Source organism: Aythya ferina, assembly GCF_964211825.1.
Source record: "Aythya ferina genome assembly, chromosome: 8".
In the NCBI taxonomy this organism is placed as follows: Eukaryota; Metazoa; Chordata; class Aves; order Anseriformes; family Anatidae; genus Aythya; species Aythya ferina.
In genome coordinates, this window is record NC_140304.1 from 16,596,981 (window position 1) to 16,620,057 (window position 23,077).

The 23,077-nt window shown below is 41.4% G+C and overlaps 2 protein-coding genes and 1 long non-coding RNA gene across 14 annotated transcripts in view; 1 reads left to right on the forward strand and 2 right to left on the reverse strand.

The window, feature by feature from the left end:
- LOC311440438 overlaps positions 1–1,654 on the reverse strand; it is an 86,742-nt gene extending 85,088 nt beyond the window's left edge. The window contains exon 1 of the long non-coding RNA XR_014695410.1: positions 206–1,654. This is a non-coding gene — a long non-coding RNA (uncharacterized lncRNA). The remainder of the gene's footprint in view (positions 1–205) is intronic.
- A 148-nt stretch (positions 1,655–1,802) lies between these two features.
- IVNS1ABP (influenza virus NS1A binding protein) lies at positions 1,803–18,965 on the forward strand. 4 transcript variants are annotated; one of them, XM_084527368.1, is made up of 15 exons: positions 1,803–2,033; positions 7,833–8,080; positions 9,405–9,527; positions 9,843–10,012; positions 10,094–10,169; positions 10,885–11,058; positions 11,480–11,605; positions 12,998–13,105; positions 15,322–15,448; positions 15,737–15,961; positions 16,062–16,183; positions 16,355–16,481; positions 16,562–16,693; positions 16,848–17,021; positions 17,535–18,965. In XM_084527368.1, exons 3-15 carry the CDS (start codon positions 9,417–9,419, stop codon positions 17,786–17,788), a joined length of 1,926 nt encoding a protein of 641 aa, XP_084383494.1. In that variant the 5' UTR covers positions 1,803–2,033; positions 7,833–8,080; positions 9,405–9,416; the 3' UTR covers positions 17,789–18,965. The 4 variants fall into 4 exon arrangements, with proteins under 4 accessions (XP_084383494.1, XP_084383493.1, XP_084383492.1 ...); XM_084527367.1 differs by having other exon boundaries at positions 1,816–2,033; positions 9,401–9,527; XM_084527366.1 differs by lacking the exon at positions 1,803–2,033 and adding an exon at positions 7,152–7,417 and having other exon boundaries at positions 9,401–9,527.
- The window catches only part of SWT1 (SWT1 RNA endoribonuclease homolog), a 41,310-nt gene continuing 36,441 nt past the window's right edge, over positions 18,209–23,077 (reverse strand). For all 9 annotated transcript variants that reach the window (XM_084527360.1, XM_084527361.1, XM_084527352.1 and 6 more), the window contains one exon: positions 18,209–21,354. In XM_084527360.1, coding sequence (XP_084383486.1) covers positions 21,249–21,354 — 106 coding nt within the window. In that variant the 3' untranslated portion in view covers positions 18,209–21,248. The remainder of the gene's footprint in view (positions 21,355–23,077) is intronic.

Here is a 23,077-nt window from a genome sequence, read left to right on the forward strand (position 1 = left end):
GTAACAATGGTGTTTTAATAATGTATACAGATTTCATGTAAATCACAAAGCAAGAAGCACCTTTCTGGGGTTGTGAGTTTGGGTGATCATAATGCAACTGGTCCCAAGAAGACAATGGCCGAGATCAGAGTCTAGCCAGTCTCAAAAAGCACAAATATGTTCCTTTGTCACAAGCATCTATGTGAAAAGAACTGGAAATACCCACCTGTTAACTGTGCTGTAAAGAAGATGCTATGCTTGCCCTTTGACATCACTAAGAGTAGCTGATAATGAAAATTAATGGTGATTCATAAAGACGTATCCTTTCCTAAGAATACTGTAACATCAGCTTGAGCAATAGCGAGATTTACTTAATTAAGGAACATCCCCAGAACTGTTTCATTTGATCATAGTACTTGTGCCTTGTCTTCACCTCCCTCTCCCTCCCAGCTTTACCACAACTGCTTTTGATTAGCATGTCCTTAGTAAGAAGCTTAATTCAAAAAGAAAGCAAAGAGTGGGAAGGTAGGCACTGAGGTGTGGCTAGTAATTTAAATATTGAAAGGAGCAGGGAGTGGACATATATCAGAGAGAGGTGAGAAGCCAAGACAGCACTGTTTGCTGCAGGCAGCGTGAGTATCTGGAAAGAGGGCCCAGCATGGGTGCTGCGTTACCACACACATTGCCAGAGAGTGGTTAGATGTGTACGCCTGAGCAGTGTACCTGTGGCTTAAGGCCTCTGGTTCACCTCTCATTAGACAATTACTTTCAGCACACTGAAGCACTTTCTTCTTGTAACCTCATAACCTTCCAACTCCAGTGTTCCAAAATATGCTTTTCTACTGAGACTCTTGAAGAATATTAGGTAAATGGGGAAGTATTATCATATATGTCTTATATATTTGACAGTTTAGATTCTGAAGCTGCATCTAACATAACCTCCTATAAGTTCCCTAGTTTCTGACCAATGTGGCCTCAGAATCACGAGAAAGTATGGAGGAAATAGCATGGGGACGCATATCCCTGCCTTCCGGGTGACCTTGATGCTTTAAATTAGGAAATAAGCAAGGAACCTCAGACTTCATCCAACTACATGTTTTATGTATTGCAGTAGCACTCAGGGCTCAGCCATGAATCAGAAAGCCATTACACTATCTCCCATGCAAACACATAATAAACAGACAAGACTTGAAACACCCCTCATTTATCAGCAGTTATGTTTGAAAACTCTGTTGTCTAGGAAGATATGATTTATCTTGAAAAGCGGGGCCATATTTCACATTCGGATGGGAAAACGCCTTTATCCGAGCAGCTCACAGAGGCTGAGGCCAGAGCAGGCTGCCACACCGGGCAGGCTGCCAGGGGGAGCCCCGCGCCAGCTGCCCTCGGGTTATGCCCGTCCACCTATCTGGCTGCCTTCAGCTACAGGCCCAGGTGAAGGGCGGCCACCATAGCTGAGGAGGAAAGGTGTGAGAAATAAACCCATCGAGCTGGGCGCGCTTGAGCTAAGAGCTACCAGTAAGGGCGCGAGGGCATCTGCGCAAAGACACGGCCCTGGGCCGGCCTCTGCCTTCTCTCACGCCGCCTCCTTCCCCTGCGGGTCCGGCGCTCTCCCAGCCCCGGGGCAAGCCTCCCGCCTCCCCTCACGGCCCCCGGCCGCCACCGGCTCCCGCTCCCCTCGGGCGGCGGCAGCACCCCCGTCCTCCGGCCGGCCAGCCGGCCCTGACCCCTCGGGAGCCAGGGCAGGACGGAGGGACGCACGGCAGGAAGGAGGGCGGAGGCCGGCAGGGTGCGGCCGCCCCGTGTCTCGGCACCGCCTCCCGCCCGCCCCGCAGGAGGCGGAGGGCGCCGCGGGCTCTTCCTGCTCCGGCGGCGGGTCCTCGGCGCCGTGCCCCGCTCCGCCTGCCGCCTGCGTTCTCCCTCGCGTTCTCCCTCCGCCGCCGCCTCACTCCGCTCCCTCTTCCTGCTGGCTGGGGCTGCGTCTCCGCCTCGGCTTCCCTCGCAGCCTGGAGCCTCCCAATATGAACGGCGTCGTCTGCGCTCAGAGGCACCAGGTGGGGCGGCGGCGGGGCGCGGGGGGCCGCGGCTCTTTGTTCCCGGCGCGGGGCATGGCGGCGGGCGGGGCGGGCAGCGCTGTGGGACCGGCAGGGCGAGCGGAGCCCTCCGCCTGCCCGCCGGGCCGGGGCGTTGTGCTTTTTGCAAGACGTTTCTCAAATCCCGAAGTTGCGCCGAGGAGAGGAGGCGCGATCCGCCCTCGGGCGGCGCTCCAAGGTCAGGCCGCCGCTCCGCCGCAGCCCGGCCGCCCGAGGAGAGCGCCCGGAGCCGGGCCTGGCGCGCAGCAGGTCACGGCCGGGGGCCGAGGGACGCGTGCTGCCACGGGCACGGCCGCCCGGCACCCGCATCGCTTCTGGGAGCCAGATAACGCGGCGGCACCGCGGCTGCGGGCCCGGTGGCGCTGCTGGAGGCGGGCGATAAATCAAAGCCCCTCTGGGCGTGAGCGCTCGAGGGGAGGGGGCGAGCCGCGGCAGGGCCGCCTGCCTGCAAGCGGCGGCCTCGCAGCGCCTCTGGGGCCCTTCAGGGCGGAGAACGGCCCGGCCTCGGCAGGTTCGGGGCTGCGCCCCAGACTCCCAGCAACACAAAAAGCAAATTGGTTGCGGTTCCGTGAAGGGTGAAAAAATGTTGACAAAGTGAGAGGCGAGGCAGCCGAGTTACTTACGAAGGAAGAAGGATAGCAAGGCCGAGTGGTGACAGGCTAGTGGAAATTCAGTATCATATCACTCTCTCCTTATTCGTCACAATTTGTGAAGGGGAAATCCTTTTTTTTTTTTTTTTTCAGTGATGGGTGTGTAGACATCACATTTATTCTTTTCCGTCAGGGATCTACAAAGTAAGGAGCTAAGCAGGATGTACTGCTGCCATGGTGAGGTTGGTTTAATTTTAGAAGGTGGATTTTGTCACCACAAACCCAGCTCCTGGAGCACAGGATGCAACATTCGGCAAATACATGCCAACTAGGAAATGGTACTTTAGCTACTGTAAATAGGTACTTTTCTTTTTTTTTTTTTCCTCAGTTTGAGTTTTTAAGGAGTGGGGAGTGTTAAAGGCAAAAACTGCCCAGCTGGGAGGGATGCGACAACAAACAAACCCAAACAGTTTGCTGGTTGTGTGATAAACATTTGAAGAACTGTAGGAAGTGTGCTAGCAGAAATCCATGGGGGTGAGGGGTGGGAGAGTTTTAACAGACTATGTATGAGGCAGAAAGTAGACAAAGACAATGAGAACAACAAAAAAGTTTTAACAAGGAGGAAAAGGAGAAGAGGAAGTGCAGAAATGGTATGGAAAAAGGAACATGAGACAGTGAAAGAGAGCGTGGCAGAAGCATGGCAGAAAAGCACTGGAAATGAGCCCTAACTGGGCAGCTGAGTGTGTTGCAGCTGAGTTGTAGTGGAAGGAGCAGTAACATTCTAGCACAAAACCTGCTTCTTGTAAATTTTTCTAAGTCTTCAAGCACGTTTGTGTATACAGAGCTCTGTAGCCTTGCTGTCTATAATACAGTACAAGTATTGCATTTTCTTGGACTACGTGTAAAAGGTGTTGGAAAATGTCCATAGTACTTTCTCCTTTCCCTGCAGTCCTTAACTGGTGATAGCAAATGCTCTATCCCTTTCTCCTCACTGTGGGGACATGGGGCATGGTGTGGGTTGATTTGCAGCAAAACACGTCAATGTCATTTACAGGTCACAGTTACGGACCAGACTAAATCTGTAGTGGAAAATAACCAAAAAGTAATACGCAAACCAAATTTGATACATAATCTATGAGTCTTTACTTGTATTAAATCACTGGTGTAAAGAAGTTGAGTCTGTTCAGTGGTGTAAATTACATTGGCATATGTCTTAGCCCATAGTATTTTACCCAAATGCAAACCCAGATGTGAAAATATATTATGATATGGGTAAGGGACTGTAAGTACTCATAGGTCTGGCCTATGTTTCTTCTGAAGTAGGCTGTGAAAAGCAGGAAAGCCCACAGCAAGCAGAAAACATTTAGGAACACCAACTGTGGTGTTAAATTCCATTTATGTTCCACTGCATCAACAAGTGTCAATCAAGTGTCAATCATTGTATCAACAGGCATCAACTTGTAATCAAAAGTTTTAAAAGTATCTCCCAAACTAAAACATTAACTGAAAAATCAATGGTTTACTGTTGAGTTGAAGAGGTAATACCTTAATATGGCAAAAAATCTTGTGCAAAATTGGCATAAAGCATCGACTTCAATTTTTTACTGAAGTACTGCACATGGAAGTACCACTGGACTAGACCTAAGTTCTCAATTGGGAGGAAAAAGAAATAGCACGTGTGGTGTTTGGCCATGGGCAGCCTTAGTGCTGGGACCTGCCGGCCTGGTACCTTACCCGAGGCTGCAGCACGTGCTGTCCCCAGAAGTGGCTCTGTAGAGGACAGTCCTAGATCATGGCAACGGGTTTAAGACTTCAGAGAAATTCAACAGTAATCTTAATGCAGTTTTTTTTTAATGGCTTTTTAAAATATTTTTGATGTTGGAATGTTTTCTGTGTGAGGGGATTGTAAGTACTAAACACAACCAACAAAGTAAAATGTATCAATTATGACATTTAATTGCTCTTCTAACTGCCTGACCTGATCATATTTCAGTACTGTTTGCATTGCAAGATAGGCGTAAGAGGAGAGTGCAGTGAAAGATGAGAAGACATCGTTATTTAAATGAGTCTTTTGAAAATGCACCTTAAAGTGTATATGCAGTGAAATGACAAGATGAGTTTAAGAGGAGAAAGTATCTCTTCTGGGAGTCAGCTAAGTGCAGTGAACTTATAGTGGAAAATTTTTAGCTGAGCTGTGAATCTTCCATAAGAAGATGTACCACTGGAAATGGAGATCTCAGCCTGTGCATAGGGGTAAGTGTTCGGGCACTGCAGTTACAGGAACCCAGTGAAGTTTCAGTCGAGTGAGAAGCGGGCACCTGAGTTATGGCGTTCCTCTGCTCAGCTGCAGCAGCATGGCGGGAGTGCTTAGCAGCCTCGAGCTGGCTCCTGGCTGCGGGGTGATGCCTCCAGGCTCAGCACCAGTCAAAATCCTTAAGGCAAAAACTACAATGCAAACCCTGATCACTCGCTTCTTGCTTTGGATTAAAACTGTGTGCAGGAAATAGGCCTTCTCTCAAGAAACAATTTTCTCAAATGGAGATACCCAGTTCCTGGTTGGGAGTGCTGGTTCTGTGGCTTTAAAGTCTTTAAATGATTCCATTTTGATGGAGCTTGAAAAGTAATTTCAGAGGTATCAGACCTCATGCTTTACCTAGCTTACAGTGATCTGTGACTGTCACACTTGATTAAAAAAAAAAAAAAAAAAAAAAAAAATCCCAGAGAATTAAGAATAGTAATAATAATAAAAAAAAATTGTGATAGTTCTGGTGACAGTTCTTGATGGTAAGCTAGAAGGGAATATAAGAAAAAATCAGAAAAACTGGTAATTAAAGGGTTACGTAAATTTCAAAGTGACCATAGAAAGGAATTTGTTTGCAGTACCTTTTTATAGCCTTTAAAGTAGAAAATGCTGTCACTTGGCTTTTTGTTGATTTTTAACTGATGAAAACAATTGTTCTACCATTGGTGTACCAGAACAGAAAGAGTGCAGAATGCAAATAACGCAAGCATATTCATTAATGCTGCCTTTGAATACTAATACTAGCCATGGTTTGCATACAACAGTACTAAAACTTAGTGGCAGTAGTTAAGATGTTCAGATTCTTAGAAAATATTAGAAAATACTGCTAGGTGCATAAATGCAGAGTCTTGCATTCATGTGTGAAGGAACACTTTAAAGGACAGATCTTTTGTTTAAGTCCAGAGTTATTTTGGATGCCCTTTATAGGTCTTGAAGGTTGTAAGTGAGCACACAGGGCGAAGTTGAAACGCTGCCCATGAAATTAAGTTGTTCTGTTAGAACAGAACATGGCAGGACATGCCTGGAGATGCAGACAGAATGGGGATGGTTCTGGTGCTTAACTGAAAGTATTTGAATAGTTGTCGTGTAACTTGAAATATACCCAAAGCCTTGACACTGGTAATTAGCAGCAGTTCCAGTGAATATTGAACAGGGGAGTACATAATGCCAATTGCAAGCAAGCTGGAAGCCTGTTTGTCTGGATATGGGAGCAATGTACATTTAATTTGCTTTGGTAATTGTGGACCTCAGAGCAGGTGAGCAGTGCCTCGTGGTGGTCCCTGGGAGGGAAAAGGCAGGTCTAAAACCTGAAATTGCAAACTCCGAGGTCTCCTGGCTGTAACTCTTGTACATTTGAAAATAGTCTTGATGAAGCCCAACTTCTACTACTTTCTTACAGCTTCTTTTGGAACTAGTTCACTGCCATACTTGTGTAGAAATAGCATCTCTGCATCTTTGAACAAGAGAATATTTCAAACGAGATGAATCTCCACGGGCAGTGTGGACACCAGGTTGTTTTTAAGAAGTGAAACTCCTTGTTTGCTTTAGAAACTGGAGATGTCTTCCCTGCTGCACCAATAAGGCAAGAAGCCTTCATTTTCTGTTGTTTGCTTTGTGTTCATGCCTTTGCTAGTGGCCAAATGTAGTTAACGCTAACTCTGGCTACCTGGCTGTCTGCTGACTGCCACGGCCTGTCCTCAGGGTTGTGGGAAGCTGATAGGGATGGGTGGAAGCAGTTTCTTTCCCTGGGGAGCTGCTGTGCTGTGGCATAATGCCCCCTGCTGTCCGGGAGGATCGGTCCTGTGCTTGGGCTGCTGCTGATGTGCTTGAAGTCCGAAGGAGGGCCAGTTCCTGACAAAATGGTCCTGGCTGTGGCTGGGCAGGAGAGCCACGGGGCTCTTTGCCTGCTCTGTAGGTGACTTTTAAGTTTTGACAAGAAAAATGGGCTGCACCTATTTTAAGGAAACCTGATTCCCAGTGCGGCATTTAATCTGTAGCTACAAATATCACTCGGGAACTGCAGCGGGGAACTCAAGTGGATAAAGTGATTGATGTTTTCCCGGGGCGGCAGCAGGGTCATGGAAAGTTCCAGAGTGGGTGGTTGTTGCCTGCTCCCTCCCTGCTGCTGCTCCTCCTCCCCTTCTCCCCTCCCCGCAAAGGCCGGCATAAACAGCCCCCACACGAAGGATCCCCCCAGAGCTACCCCGGGCTGCGGTGCCTGCGTGGGGCTTGGCTGCAGCTGACGGGTCCTGCTCGGGCATAGTGAAGAGACTCATTATCCAAGAGGTTGTCGTAGAAAACGGCAATTTCTGACTTTACTGTTGTTTATTTGGAAGTACCTAAGACTGGAGACATGTCCAGTCCTTTCAGACGTGTCCTTAATCCATCTTCGGTCCATTTTAGGCGTTTAGGAGAAGAAGGATACAAGTAGATAAGTATAGGAAAAGCAAAAGGTAGGAGGCATGTGGAGTGGCTTCTTTTTCTATATATGTCTAGTAGTTTTTGTTTTGTTACTTGAGAATTTGTCTTCTTGTGTAAGCAAGCAGCAATATGTAGATATAGGAAGTGCTGAAAGTCAGGATTGGTAAGGAATTGTCTGAAAATTGGATTCAGCTGTTCTAACTTTTTTTTTCTAAATACTGCTATAGCTACTATCTTGTCTCTGTGTGTGTAGGAACTGGTATGGTGCACCTGTTGTTAGACATGAGGCTGTAGTGGTGTCAATATGGAATTTCTCAGGTTGTTTTCTCTTTGTACAGAAGACTTGTTTTTGAGGCATCAGGAACTTCTGCTTTAGGAGACTAAATTTCACCAGAAATATGTGGTAGCATTATATATTGTCCTTACTTGATAATTTCTTTATTGCAGATTACGATGCACGATTATCACAGAAGAAATTCATGTCTATAGCTCTTAAGGACTTGATTACATCATCTTCAAGCCTGATAGATTTGGAATCCATATTACAGCTGCAAAGACACGTCTGTTTTTGCATTTCAACAAACATCTTCCCTATCAGAGGATACTGAAACTGAAGCGCTCTGTTTTGACACAGGGATACCATAGGAATAATTTAAGACCTCCCAGTTAAAAATTTACAGTAATATATTTGCTAGGTAAGTTAATACTGGTAGATGTGTATTCAATAATTAATAGTTTTGCTGAAATTCTGTGACTTTAAAAACTTCCTGTCCTCTTTTTTTTTTTTTTTTTTTTTAATTTTAAGTTGTAACAATTGAAAATTATGCAAATAAAAACATCTGGAAGTAAGACTATTGCCAGTTTACAGTCAAATACTTTCTGTATTAAGTGAAGTTAAAACAAGTGGAATAAAGCTAAAATTATTTGTGTGGAGCTTGCTATTATTTTTGTACTTTATTTCCAATTTTTGTATTTTGTTGGGGGTTGTTTAATCATTTACATTTTTTTTAATTTCATATGGAAATATAAATTATTGCTGACAATGTTACTAGCATTCCACATATTATTTCCTCTAAAATTGTTGAGGAAACTTTACTTTTGCATACATAGGCAACTCAAAGATTTGAGAGAGAGACAAATTCAGTATGTCATCTCAGGGTCTTATTTTAGTACTCTTAGTTAGCTTTCTATTTCTTAAGAGGACTTTAGAAAAAGTGCTTAGATTAAAAAAAAAAAAAAAAAAAGTTAAATGACTTACAAAATAGCTTTCAAGTTCAAAAGATAGATAGTTTCCTGAAGTTATTTTTCCAGTCTTGGTCCAAGTTGCATGAGGTGACATGTTTGTATATGGGTAAGATGTTCAGGGGAAGTTGCTTTAGCTTCATGAGGACTTAAAATACATGGTGGTGATACAGAATATATTTCAATCTGTCTGTTTTCTCTTATAGTTCTCAGCTACTCTGAAATATTTCAGCCATTACATTCATAAAATCAAACTTTTTTTTTTTTTAATTTCTATGGCTATTTGACTTCCCTTTTTACTTTAAATTCTCAGTTTTTAGTTTTCGATGCAGCTGCGCTTTAGGTCTGTGCAGAAATAAATCTGGTCAATATGACATTTTATGCAGTGAGCAGAAAATAGCAATGAATCTTCCAGGTCTGATCTTCATAGAGGGAAATAAAGTTTCTTGCCTAATCTAGTGGTTTCCAGTTTGCTCACAGAGAGCAAGCACAGGTTCAGCATCTGTTGGTACCTGCGGATGGGATGTGGAAAAGTTGAAAGGGAAAAAAAAGTTGTGGAGCATCTCATTTTGAAAAATCAATAATCTGGGCAATCCAAAGTATTGTTGTTAACACAGTCATCAGCAGTTGTACTCTTGTAGTTTGTTTTTTTTTTTTTGAGGTGGATGTTCTTTTGAGAAAGTTCTTATGAATGTTTGCAAGTGATGTGTTAATTGTACTTCTATATGGAAGCAAAATGTTATATCTGAAAATGATACACATTCTGTTCTCAGCCAGACCAACTCCAAAATGATTCCTAATGGATATTTGATGTTTGAAGATGAAAATTTCATCGAGTCATCTGTTGCCAAACTAAATGCCTTACGTAAAAGTGGTCAGTTCTGCGATGTCCGACTCCAGGTAACTTTTTTCCTCTCAAGTATTATGGTTGAATATGTTTTTTCATTATGTTTTGTAGTACTATATATATATATTTCTGGAAAATCCATATTTAAAAAAAAGAAACAGATACTACTTTGAGAGAAGCACCATACATCACCTGAAAAAACTCATTAGTGTTGTAAGTTGAAGGCAGTATTGATTACTATTGATCAATAAATTGATTTGAATCGTGCCATTCACTTGGGAAGGTCTTTATACTGTGTTACAATATAAATATATTTCTTTTAGAAAATCTTACAACCCTGTGGATTTTCATCTGTTTTTTAAATAAAGGTGTGTGGACATGAGATGTTGGCGCACAGAGCTGTGCTGGCTTGCTGCAGTCCCTACCTGTTTGAAATCTTCAATAGTGATAGTGATTCTCATGGAATTTCCCATGTCAAATTCGATGATCTCAATCCAGATGCTGTTGAAGTTCTGTTGAACTATGCCTATACTGCTCAGTAAGTACTTTTCTGAGAAATGAGGGCAAGTTTTAATTATAAAGAATCAAAGTAACGAAGTTACGTTTCTTTCTTCAATAGGTTAAAAGCTGATAAAGAACTTGTGAAAGATGTATACTCAGCAGCAAAGAAGTTGAAGATGGAGAGAGTTAAGCAGGTACAGTTCTCAGCTCTTCCAGAGGTCTGTTCCGTTTTCTCAGTCAGACAGTGTTACGCTTTTTGGTGGTAGTGAGACTAAAAAATTCTGTGGAAAAAGTGCTTAGCGGGTAAGCTTTTGCACAGTGTTAATTTGAGTGACATCAGCATGTATTGCTTCAGTTTGTGTTATCCTTGTGCTGAAGGGCTCTCTGAAGCTGTTTCTCTTTGTGCACATGTGTAAGTAAAATGGCTTATGAATCTTAGCTGGTTAATTACCTTAAGGTTCATGGGAGCACTGATGTGCTTGGTTGTTTTCAGGGGGGCATAATTGGCTCTGTAAATCTGTGGCAGTGGTACGTGAAAAAGAAGTAACACACACACTGCAGAACCTAAGTTTTGAGCTTGGTTTCCAAAATGCTCGCTCTTGCTGAAAATGGGGATACCTTTGACAAGGCAATTGGGATTTGTATCTGTATTTTTGAACAGATTTGCAAAGAAACACATATATGTAAGTAGAAGAAAGTCCTACACATATAAAAGCTAATGTATGCATATTCTTATGGAAGGCGACATTTCATTTATAGCAGCTAGTGCGGGGAGATGACAACAGACAAACAGTCACTGTTCTGCAGTTAAAAAAAAAAAAAAAAATTGTTTCTGTGTTGGGGTGGATAATACATATAAAATACATATAAAAAGTGTGTAAATTAAGATGCAGCTTCCTTTCTTAAAAGGTTTGTGGTGACTACTTGCTCTCCAAGATGGATGTTCAGAGCTGCATCTCTTACCGAAATTTTGGAAGTTCTATGGGAGACTCACGTTTGTTGAACAAGATTGATGGCTACATTCAGGAACATCTTTTGCAGATTTCAGAACAGGAGGAATTTCTCAAACTTCCACGGTTAAAGGTTAGCTGAAGTTTGTAGACTTACTTTTGGTATGGGACAGCAGGCAATGTGAAGGGAGTTAGAAATCACCTTTACAAAAAGTAATCCAAGGAACAAATGTAAAGTTTTCCTGCTCCCAAAAGGGAAGCCATAGTATGCTGAGTTTTTTTTTAAAAAAACAACATGAACATTCTGTATAATATTCATGCTAATGTGCAACTTGACTGTAGAGCAGTCAAGTACAGCTGAGTACAACTGCAGTTGTACTTCAATGTGCTTACTAGTTTCTACTGCACAAACCAAAAGCTCCTGCTGCCTTCTAGCTCCACTGAAAAGCAGGAGTAATGCTCACTACATCAGGTACAGTATGCTGCAAATAAAAGGGTAAAACCCACGGAGTAAGTCATTCAGTAATTCACTTCCCTTCCTCTTCTATTTCAAGCTTGAAGTAATGCTTGAAGACAATGTTGGCCTACCTAGCAATGGCAAATTATACACAAAGGTAATCAACTGGGTACAGCGCAGCATCTGGGAGAATGGAGACAGCCTGGAAGATCTAATGGAAGAGGTTAGTCTTTAAGAAAATGGGATTAAACATCATTGTCTTTTTTTTTTTTTTTAATATAAAAAAAAAATCAGTATGAAGGATGATCCCTTTTTCTTTTTTTTCCACTTTTTTAACTATGACCCTAAAGAATTTAAATTTTACTGTAGGTACCCCTAAGCTGAGAAACTGGGGGGGTGTTCAGGTGAGCTGAATGAACTGTTCAGTCTGGTCTTCCGCTTTCCTTTTTTGCTCACTATGTGCTGTATAGAAATCTCAGAAGTGGCATGTATCTTGCTTTAGAACTGGGGAGGTGGTACTGAAACTTGCTGTAGATTCTTGATGTTTTCCTTTGCAGGTTTTACTTGTAAATGCAAAGTAGGTAAAAGCTTCTAATGGTTGTTCCTCCCCATTGATTTATCTCCCCATAGGTTTATTAACAAAACTAGGATACCAAGGCTGAAGAACCAAGAAGAAACCTCAAGTGTATTGACACGTACAGAAGCAGCAGTCCTGCCCCAGTTCTCCTAAGAAAATCCGCTGTGGGCAGAGAACGATGATGATGATTTAATGGTGTTTACTTACTCCTTTACAGGATATATTATTTTAAAAGTTGTGTGTTATTAAATGGCTTTACTCATGAATAATAATATTAGATCTAGCCTGGGCAGTTTTTAATGGAAAAATTGGTGGGGAATCGAAATTTCTAATTGGCTAGAAAAAATGGGCTTTAGAAATAGACACCAAACATCAGAATTTTCCCAGCCTGTTACTACAGGCACAGTAGATCTTCAGAAACACTTGTATAGGCAAAAGTACATGTTGATAACTGTCATACCTTCTTGAGTGTATGTTTCCACTTGGAATAACTAATTAATTTTAAGTTTTGATCATGTTGAAATTCAGATGCATTTCATTGAAACGGTTGCATCTGATGTTTAGACGTGGACAACAGTTTCTTCCAGAGCTTAAATTTGTGTTGTCTTCCCTCATCCCCATACCTTTCTTTTAGAGTCCACTGTTGGCTTCCCTTAACTCTTTCTGGTCAACATAAATATGTGTATTTTTCAAAGCAGAAAACTTGTTTGCGGGGATAACAAAAATGCTTGCATGAGATTGTGAATTTGTGTAATTCTGCAAATTAATGTACCTCTTGCTTGTCTAATGTTTCTGTGCTGGAAAAAACAGTAGAAGTCCTTGGAAACTGAAGATTTCTTTCAAGCTGAGAAAGTAAGGAACCTTCATCCAATGTTTGAAGATTGCCACCATGACATCTGCTTCTTTTTAGTTTTGTCATTCCGCTAGATTGAGATGAGATGACAAGAAGTATGCTGGCGACTGCCTTTTGTAATCTGCCTGTAGCTAAGTAATAATGGAGACAGTAGCCACATGGGTATTCTGTTGTTGTTTTTGCAGGTTCAAACGCTGTACTACTCAGCTGATCACAAGCTGCTTGATGGAAATCTGCTAGATGGACAGGCTGAGGTGTATGGCAGTGATGATGACCACATTCAGTTTGTGCAGGTACAACTTGCAGAGAGTCCGAGGTAACCTCAGATAGACCGGAGCAGTTCACGGCAACCTGAAGTCCTGTATCCTGTAGCAGAGGAAGCAGCAGTAGTTTTAATGGTGAAATATGTGACAAGAAAGCGTGTCTTTCTCAAAACTGCTGGACGCAATGATTTAGTTCTGATTGCTGTCAATGTCAATGATTACTGTCAGTTTATCAGCAGACTGACTCAAAGTGAGCCTTTGCAACATGAAGTGCTTTAGGTTTGACTTCTAAATAAATCTTAGGCTGTTAGAAGGAGGAAATGGTAGAGAAGCAGTCAGCTGTAGCAGATCAGTTGTAGTGTAGTAGAAATGTAGACGAAATCATCTCCAAGAGACCGAAAAGAATCGTGGACTGACTGCTTGGCTTGCAGTTTTCCTGTTCATGAGAATGACTTATGCATCTGTTAAGATTTTGGCACAGAAAAAGATTCCAGACATAAGTTCTATTCTTTCAGCTGCCAGCATCCATTTCTTTTGTTCAGCTGTATTGGTAATGTGCAAGAGAGATTTCAAAAAAAACATCTGTATATAATTTCTGAGCCAGAGAGAGAGCTGATGCTTTGACTGTCTTGTGTTTTTTGATTTTTTTTTGTTTGTTTTGTTGAGATTTTTTTTTTTTTTTTTTTTTTTTTTTTTACTTCCAGCTAAATATGGTACTGATTCTCAGCTCCTGAAAAACACGTGGCTCAGGACAATGGAGACTATTTAAGAAACAAACAAAAAAATAAACAAAGGCTAATAATAAATAATAAATGTAAACTATCAGTTGCTTTATCCAAATATAGCTTGTTTAAATTCACTGAGCTAAAAGTATGTGTATTTTAATTCATAAGTGATGTGTGCAAGTATATATTACTTGAAATTTTTTGCAGATGGTTATGTAAAATACTTCCATCTTGTAATGTGGATTTTAGAAGTGAAGAGAGATGAAAATGCAGCCAGATAATATTCTACTTGTAATTCTTCTTAGCAAACCCTCACAGATTTCACCACCTTTCGATGCTATTCCTTATAGTAGTTAAAAGCTAAGAGGTGAACTTGCAAAAATTTCTTCTTCAGAAATGAGGCCAAAGAGCCCTCAACTTCTTTTTAAAATCCTTTTTGATAACTGGAATTAACAATTTCAGAAATTTGCATCCAGCTTTTGAAAAGTCAGGCAGTCGAGAGAACACCAAAAGCCCACAGACAATGGGTCTGGAGAATTGGTCAGTAATTTTAAAACTTCTGAATTACAGATGTTTTTTGCAATGTCAGTGACTGTTGAGGTAGTTCAAGAATAAAATAATAAGCTTTTTAACTAAATGAAGATTCAGAAACAAAAATGCTATCCACAAATGAATTGGTTTTCATGCAAAACTGAGTGTAGCTGTCAAACTCTGTGTAAGGTTATCTATGAGTTAGATGGTGTATTCTGGAAATCTTATGACAGTTTCCATAGAAATCAGACTCCAGGGAACTGTGCAGGCACTGTAAATTTTCGTCCTGTGGTTATAATGTCTTCTTAACAAAACAGAATTTTAACCTCTCTTTTGGTTCTTCTGATTCAGAAAAAGCCTGCATATAACCTAACGAGCTGTCTCTGAAATGTGAAATTTTGGCTTTTCTTAGTTTAGCAAAATAATGTGAACTACAGTATAAATTTAATTGAAGAAGAAAAGAGAGCAGTAATCTCCTGTTAGTGGGAAGTATCAAGGGAGTAAAATCCAAGAAATGGCTAGTCGGAACACAGAGAGGAACTGAACTGAAATTAATTCATCTTCAGGGAATGAAGAGAATAGTTAATTCACTTCCGAAAAGGTTTATACAGTTAACTCAAATTCCAGAAGCAGAGTTCAAGTGTAGCTTCTACTTTGTAAATCTTTTTTTTTCCAAATAGATGGAGGTTTTTCCTTAGCCTTGAAAAACCTGGTAGTAATGCATATTCTTATCCAGGAATTTGGAATGATTTCTAGTCATACACCAGCAGTACAAAGGTGCAATCAGAGGATGAAATGAGTACTGAGCTAAGACATAGGGTTTTGGCTACTGTTGTTGAGTATGCAGTGGTAGGTGGGCTATACATGATACTCTGTGGAGGTGGTAGCTGAAGCGTTCTCTTGAATAGTTATGTGTTAGCTGAGGGAAGCAAAGGTAGAAAGAGGAGTAGTCTCTGGATAGGTTTCTGTAGCTGCCTTTTGATTTTGCAGAAGAAGCCACCACGTGAGAATGATCACAAGCAGATAAGTAGCAGCTCCTCTGGAAGTCTTTCTCCAAGTGCTACTGTTCAGAGTCCTAAACATGAATGGAAAATCATTGCTTCAGAGAAAACTTCCAGTGAGTATCTGAGGAGGCAGGGGATTTGTCTAAAGATGCATCTGGTGTTACGTACCCATCACCTCTCACCCTCAAGGGTTTCCTTCAACATCTCTAAGCAGCACTTTTTCTTACTGATGATACGCTAATTTGTGGGATGTTTTTAAAATAATTGGGGCCAAGCTGGGATCACCAGTGTTTTGATCCCATGTCCACAGGGCCATCAGAAATCCTGTGTTGTGTATAATTTGACCCAGAAAGTTCCAAGTCATTCGTATTGGTCTTCTTTCCTGTTCTCCTGACTTACAGGTAATACCTACCTGTGTCTCGCTGTTCTGGACGGCGTGCTGTGCGTGATATTCCTGCATGGCCGCAACAGCCCTCAGAGCTCTCCCACAAGCACACCACGACTGCTGAAGAGTCTGAGCTTTGAGCTTCAGCCAAACGATGTGATAGAGAAGCCCATGTCTCCCATGCAGTATGCTCGGTCTGGGTTGGGCACAGCTGAACTGAACGGCAAGCTGATCGCTGCAGGTAAGAGAATGAATAACAGTTCTGTAAAGCAGCTCCCTCAATTTGTAAGGGGTGCAATTGGTCTTTGGAAGTTTGATACCATTTAAACTCTTGATTTTAGGTGGATATAACAGAGAGGAATGCTTGCGCACAGTGGAATGCTATGATCCACAGAAGGACGCTTGGACTTTCATTGCACCTATGAGAACACCGAGAGCTCGGTTCCAGATGGCAGTTTTAATGGTGTGTGGAGATCAGATAATATGTTGAGATTATATAAACATAGGTGGGACAAATATTGGAAACCTTATATAACCATAATACAAATTGCTTAATTGAATTTACGAGCTTACTAAAGTGGTAATGTTTTGAGTTGACCACTTGTATGTGAAAGTACTCATTTTTTCCATGTAGGGGCAGCTGTATGTTGTGGGTGGGTCAAATGGCCACTCAGATGACTTGAGCTGTGGAGAAATGTATGAGCCAGAAATAGATGATTGGACTCCTGTTCCAGAACTGAGAACCAATCGTTGCAATGCAGGTAACACATCTGCAGCTGATCAACTGTTATTTTCTTTATTAATTTATTAGCTTACATATTATTCTTTCCTATATGAATAGGAGTATGTGCCCTGAATGGAAAACTTTACATTGTTGGTGGTTCAGATCCTTATGGCCAAAAGGGACTAAAGAACTGTGATGTGTTTGATCCTCTAACAAAATCGTGGACAAGTTGTGCTCCACTTAATGTCCGTAAGTCTGCTGTGCGATTTGGGAGGGAGGGGAAAAAGGGCAGTTGCAAAACCATGGATTTTAAACAAAAAAGCTGGATAAGTTTCAGCTACTGTGGCAAGTTATTAGTGCACTACTTCTGTGCTGGGCTGTAACTCGTGGTGTTTGGTTACAGGGAGACATCAGTCTGCAGTGTGTGAGCTCGGTGGGTATTTGTACATAATTGGGGGAGCAGAATCGTGGAACTGCCTGAGCAGTGTGGAGCGTTACAATCCAGAGAACGATACCTGGACTTTGATTGCACCCATGAACATGGCTCGACGGGGAGCTGGGGTGGCTGTTCACGATGGTAGGCTTCCGCGATCTTACACAGCCTCTTATGCTTAATGAATTTTTCATGTTGAGCTACAGTGAAAGTAGAACACAAAGGTGTGTTCCTTTGTATTCTAATAAAGGGAGGAAACGATACAGGAAGAACTTGGTTTATGCCTTCAATTATTTAAAAACTGTAACCATCATAACAAAAAGCTCTTATTTTGGGAGCATCTCCCCCAGCCCTTTTTTCTTCTCTCACTCTCTCCTCCTTTTCTCCCCACCCCCACACCAAACATCACCCTTGCAGCTTGCAGAGCTGCACCTGTTTGAATTTGGGCTTTGGAAATTATTTCAGACCAATCAGCCCTAATGATCAGAAGAGCTCAGTAGGGTGGTGCTGTAACTCCAGACCTTGAAAAAAGCAAGTTTCTGCCAGGAAACCCTTACGTTCCTTCGCTCTGGCTTGGTCTTCCAGGAAAGGAAGGCTGTGTTTGGAAGTACAGTGGGTGCTTAGCAGTGAAACACCTATTTTGTCTCTTTTTCATAGGAAAACTCTTTGTTGGTGGAGGCTTTGATGGCTCCCATGCAGTGAGCTGTGTGGAGATGTATGACCCTGCTAAAAACGAGTGGAAGATGATGGGAAATATGACTACTCCAAGAAGCAATGCTGGCATCACAACGGTGGCAAACACTATTTATGCAGTTGGGGGATTTGATGGCAACGAATTTCTGAACACAATTGAAGTCTACAATCCAGAAACAAATGAATGGAGCCCCTACACGAAAATTTACAAGTTTTAGATGAATTAAATTACCTTTTCAAACTAACAGGCTTAGTGATGTAATTGTGTTTTAGTAGAGGTACACTTGTGAATAGGGTTGGGGAGGGCATAGATGTTGCCAACAGCAACACAGAGCTTTTGCATATTGCATATTAATGTGCTGTACATATTTGTTTTGGAAAGAATATCAAGATGAAGGTTTTTTTGTGTATTTTAGAACTTTGTTTCAGGGTGGTGTTTTTTTGTTTTTTTTTAAGACTTTGACGATAGTGCAAGAGAAACTAGATGGAGCATATCATTTCAGGAGCTTCCCCCAGTGTTTGTTTTTGTCACTTTGCACATTAAATGATGTTTTCTTTTCTGTACAATGTGTTCTTGGGGCAGGAAGTGTGAGGTTTATGGGGGATCCTTTTTTCATCAGGCCTTGTTTTCTTCAGTAACTGGAACAGTCTGTAACAAGAAGCCTTATTTAAATAGATATAATGGCTATTTTTTTTATTAAAAAAGCTGACATGCCTGCCAATACCTTATCTTTTATGATTGCCTTTTTATAACAGTTTTTATATACTCAACAGAGTACTTTATCTGTTGAAATGAAAACGGCAGATAAATGGACAACCTTGGAGTTCATAGAGACTGAGTGGGACTGCAATTTACCACTGTACTTGAGCTTCTGAGCTTTTGCCTCTGCTACAATATTGCAACTTAGTAGGCAACACTTTCATTAGATCCAAATGGAGTTTCTGAACATAACATAGCTGTGACTTTCTAGCATGGGAAAATTATTTTGGCTCCAAATATTTTGACAAAAACATAGAGGGTGCTTTCTGTACAGCAGTTTTGTTACTAGGGTTGACCTAACATTTGTAAAACAAACTTAAGTGTGGGGTTTTTCTCATGTTTTTTAAACTCTTCCAAGTTGGCAATGACAATATATTCATCTGATTAGTAACTGTTTTATTTTTCTAATATTACAAACTGAAAAGGTGATAGAACACCGATAACTTGACTTCATATGTACTCATAGTGCTATGTTTTAGTTCACTTTCTCTACTCATATGGATAAAATGTTGGTTTGGATGACTTGGTGTCTAATGTGTAGTGCTGCACATCTAAACTCCTGGTGCCAAAACTAGCACTTAACTGCTTGCTGCTGATGCAAACACATTAAAGGTACCTTCTGGGAAATCCTTGCACCACCCGCTTCCTGTGCTGTGTCTTGGTGTTCATTTCTTTAATGAGACAGTTTACAAAAAACTTACACCAGTGAAACGGGAGTTTCAGATGCATATAGGCTTCAGGCAAGCAATATAGGTTATTTAACTGAACGGCTGCAGCTCAGCCTTTGGGGGGTGAAGGGCTGTGTACTCCACTTGCCTGTGGTTGGAGATCCCTGAGCTCCTGGGTGCAGACACCAAGGCCTGGCTCAACACATCCAGCTGCTGCCCCTGGTTTTGAGAAAGTGTTGCTCCTACTAGGGGCCATGTGACTTGAAGTAGGGTGGTACTGAAGGTGATATGAGAAACTGGTCCTGTGTCTGAAACATTTAAAAGAAACTTCATTTAGGTGTGTTCCTGAGCGTTAAGCAAGTAGGTGTAGGAAATAAAGCTGCACCTGTAGTAGTGCTCATTTCTGTCCCCATGCCATTTTGAACTCAATGCTTTGACTGATTTACCTCTCAACAAGATAACAGCTGACTGATGCTACCACTAGGAACAGGCTGCTGCTACAGCATGTTTCTACGTGACACCCTGTAATGCATCAGCAGAATGCTATAGCTGGACAGCAGAGCAGAAGAACAAGACCAAGGAGTTACTGATTACACCAAGCTGTAAAACTGGGTGTGTTCTCACAGGTCTCACAGCGTCTTTATCTATCAACTCTCTCCCCCTAAAGCTTATCAGAAGTAGCCATGAGCTATGACAGACAAATTAATGTGTGTAAGTGGGCCTAATTTCCCATGTATATGGTACAAACTGCCAAAAAAGATTATCTGAACACGGTGTCTTACCCACAACTGTGGGACAACAGCATCAATGAAAATATCCCCAATGAGAATTTTACTCTGATAGTTACTTTTACAAGCTACTTAGCACTAGGCACTTCAAATCAGGGAAGAGACCTGCATTAAACTTGCATTCACAGCAGTTAAGCAAATAGAGTGAAAATAAAGGTCATCAAAGCAACACTATCATCTAGAATTAACTTTCATTTATTATAACAATAAATTAGATATTTTTTTTACAATAAAGATTTTTTTACAAATACATCCAAAAGTTAATATCAAAATAAACACTTATAGAACTTTACTGGTCATCTCATCTCTATACAAATACATACATAAAAGAGGTAGCTTTAAAGGCCACAGCAGCATTGAAAATGGCTATTAGAAAGTTTTGTTGACTTAAAGCAGTTTTAGAAAGCAACATACAATACATTCAAGGAGAGATGTCACCTGAAGAGCAGAGACAAGTCACTGTGTGTAATACAGAGGAAAAAATACTTGTGTCTTTACTAGAAAAGGTGACAGAAGGATGAGGAATTTACCAAAAGAATTTTTCTAGCAAGTTTCTACTGCATCAAGATTAGGTGGATATTTTAACAAAGGAAAAATGCCACTTTCCTCTGAACTTTATACTTTTTTTTTAAAGCATATTTCACATGCTTTATGGTCCTGATCAGGACCACAAATGGTCCTGATTTCACTGCTGTTAACAGCCCAGAGTCTTCACTGGAAAAGGTCATACTGAATATTCTGACAAAAGTACTTAAAAGAGGTTCAGGACAAATACTTACATGAGTTGTGGTGTGTGTGTGTTTTGCCTGTTTGTTTTTCAATACAACAAGCATTAATCCATTTCTTTCCTCATTCTATATCCTCCCTTCAGCCTTATGTAGCACAGTACGTAGGACACAGACATTGCATCTGTGTTTTAGTCCTTCATATCTGTAGGAGTGCAAACATCATGGGCCAGATCTGGCTTTGTAGTCAACTGCTCTCCTTTTAGTCTTTTCAGAGTCTAGATATCATAAAAACCCTTTTTCCCCCCACACTGTTCACTTCCAGAGTGTCAGGAAAAATAAAAACCTTACCTTTATTTTTCTGTACAATCACATAACTATTAGTAACAGCTCTGACTTCCAACACAAACTTCTAGCATTTAGAACACCACTCCAGCACATTTTGGTGTGTCCCAAAATCTTGTTGTATCGATCCAGAGACCCTCACTTGAGACAGAAAATTCTACTAGCTCACAAGGCTTGGCAGAAATTCTGACTTTTAATGTTATACATGTATAACTTTTTGTTTTCCCTTCAACTCAAATATAAAACGGCACCATTGAGAAAGAAGAAGGCAGATTTTTTTGGCTCCGTGAATATTCCCTTCCCTCCCACTATGCCCCTGAGGAGCAGGACTTCATGTGGGCAAGGCAAATGAAGGGGGATGAGCACCGCAACTCCAAACCTTGACTCAAGTGTCACAGCCAGCCCCTGTTCTTCGCTTCCATGTGAGCAGATGCATTGCACTGCTTAATAGTGTGCTCCAGCTGGGCCAGCTGGCAACATCCAACTTCCAGTCTTTCTCTAGAGACAAAAAGATACAAAACCAGGTTATCAGGACATAGTGGATCCCATTTGATAGATAGGAACATTTCAGCGTATTGCTTTAAAACAGAATTTCAATGGATTCTAATACTGTGCTTTAACACTGTCAAAAGCAGAGAATATTCTGTACCCCTGGAAATCCAGATGTTAATCTTTTGCTGTAAAAATAAATTGCAGAGCCAGCTAACCATTACATGCTCCCAGCTGTATCCAGCAATGAAACCTTTAAAATGCAACAGCCTAAAAGGCACACAGCAAACACTATTCCAATCTCAACACAAACCAAGCCTTCAGCTAACATCAAATTTTGCCACTTCTCACAGAAGGTGTTTAGCTGCAGTTCAGCTCTGCAGTTCCTGTACACCTCTGGCCTGCAGACAGAACCAAGTTCCACCCAGTTATGTTACTGAAATCCGCATTTCAGGCGTGTGCAAAATTTAACTTCAATCTCTAGTGGGTATAGTAGGTCCTGTGGCTCTCGCACTTGCCTGACATCTGTATTTTTTCTGCTAATCCCTGGAGCACCACCAATCACAGAAGAAGAGACAATTTATAAGCTTGTGCTCATAGAAGTTAAATGTAAGAAACATTTTCTGGAGTCAAAAAAGCCCAAAGTCTGGTTTGGAACACAGGGCAGGCTGGCAGACAGTGATGAATGTTGAAATAGTAGCTCAGCACATGAAAACCTTTCAGTGGAACCAGTCATTGGTTCCTCTGAAAGAAAGCACAACAAACCCTCCATCTTCAGAGCACTTAAGTAAGCACTGGCAAAATGACCGGAGCCAGGACATTCTTTCCCCATGTCTCACTTCCTAAAAATCAACCTGCAGACACCAAACCACCACAGGTCTGCTGCATTTGTACCTCTTCACGTGGTTTGAGGGTTTGTCCCACACACTTTGCCTTTTCTCTAAGCTGTAGACTTGCCAAAATACCCGTTCTTGTGTTTGTCTCCAAATTTGGAATAAGTTGGTAAAAAAAAAATCTACGTGTCTACACACAAGTTATTGATGCAGCCACTCCCCCACATTATCTGCTGGGTAACTGCCAGTATTTGCAGACAAATGTAACATCTGAGCCAGAGCAGGCACCGCAAGGTGCTGCCGCCTACCAAGACAGTGGCTGCACAGCTTGAAACCTGCTGTCGTGACTCAAAGAAAATACAATTTACTACCATTTTTAACTAGAAAAGGATATTGCACATGACAAACTATGCAGCTGTGATCTATATAATTGTAGAGGCAATTTCCATAAAATGCAAGAAACAGCAGTAACTTTTGCCTTAAAGCTGCTAAAACCAAGGATTTTACAAGAATACCTTAAAAAAACGAACAAACTGCAACTCAGCAAAGTGGCAGAGCTGCTTTGGATGTTTTGCTTTTAATTGTAAAACACAAAGGTAGTTTAAAAAAATAATCAGTGTTGAAAGGCCACTTACATCATCTTTCTTGACAGAATGGGGATTTTATAATGGTAGGTACAATTCAAACCACCGCTCATATGTTTGCATATTTACACATGCAATAAATCTCTTGACTACAGAGACTGATTATTTAATAGACGTTTGTTTCAAAAGAGAAACCTAAACCTGCTTGCACAAAAAAACATTCTGCAGCTTTGTTTTTTCAAGATACTTGTTGGAAAGAACATTTAAAAGACTCTCCTTAAAAAGCAGGGTTAAATCACATGAGTGCAGCCTGAG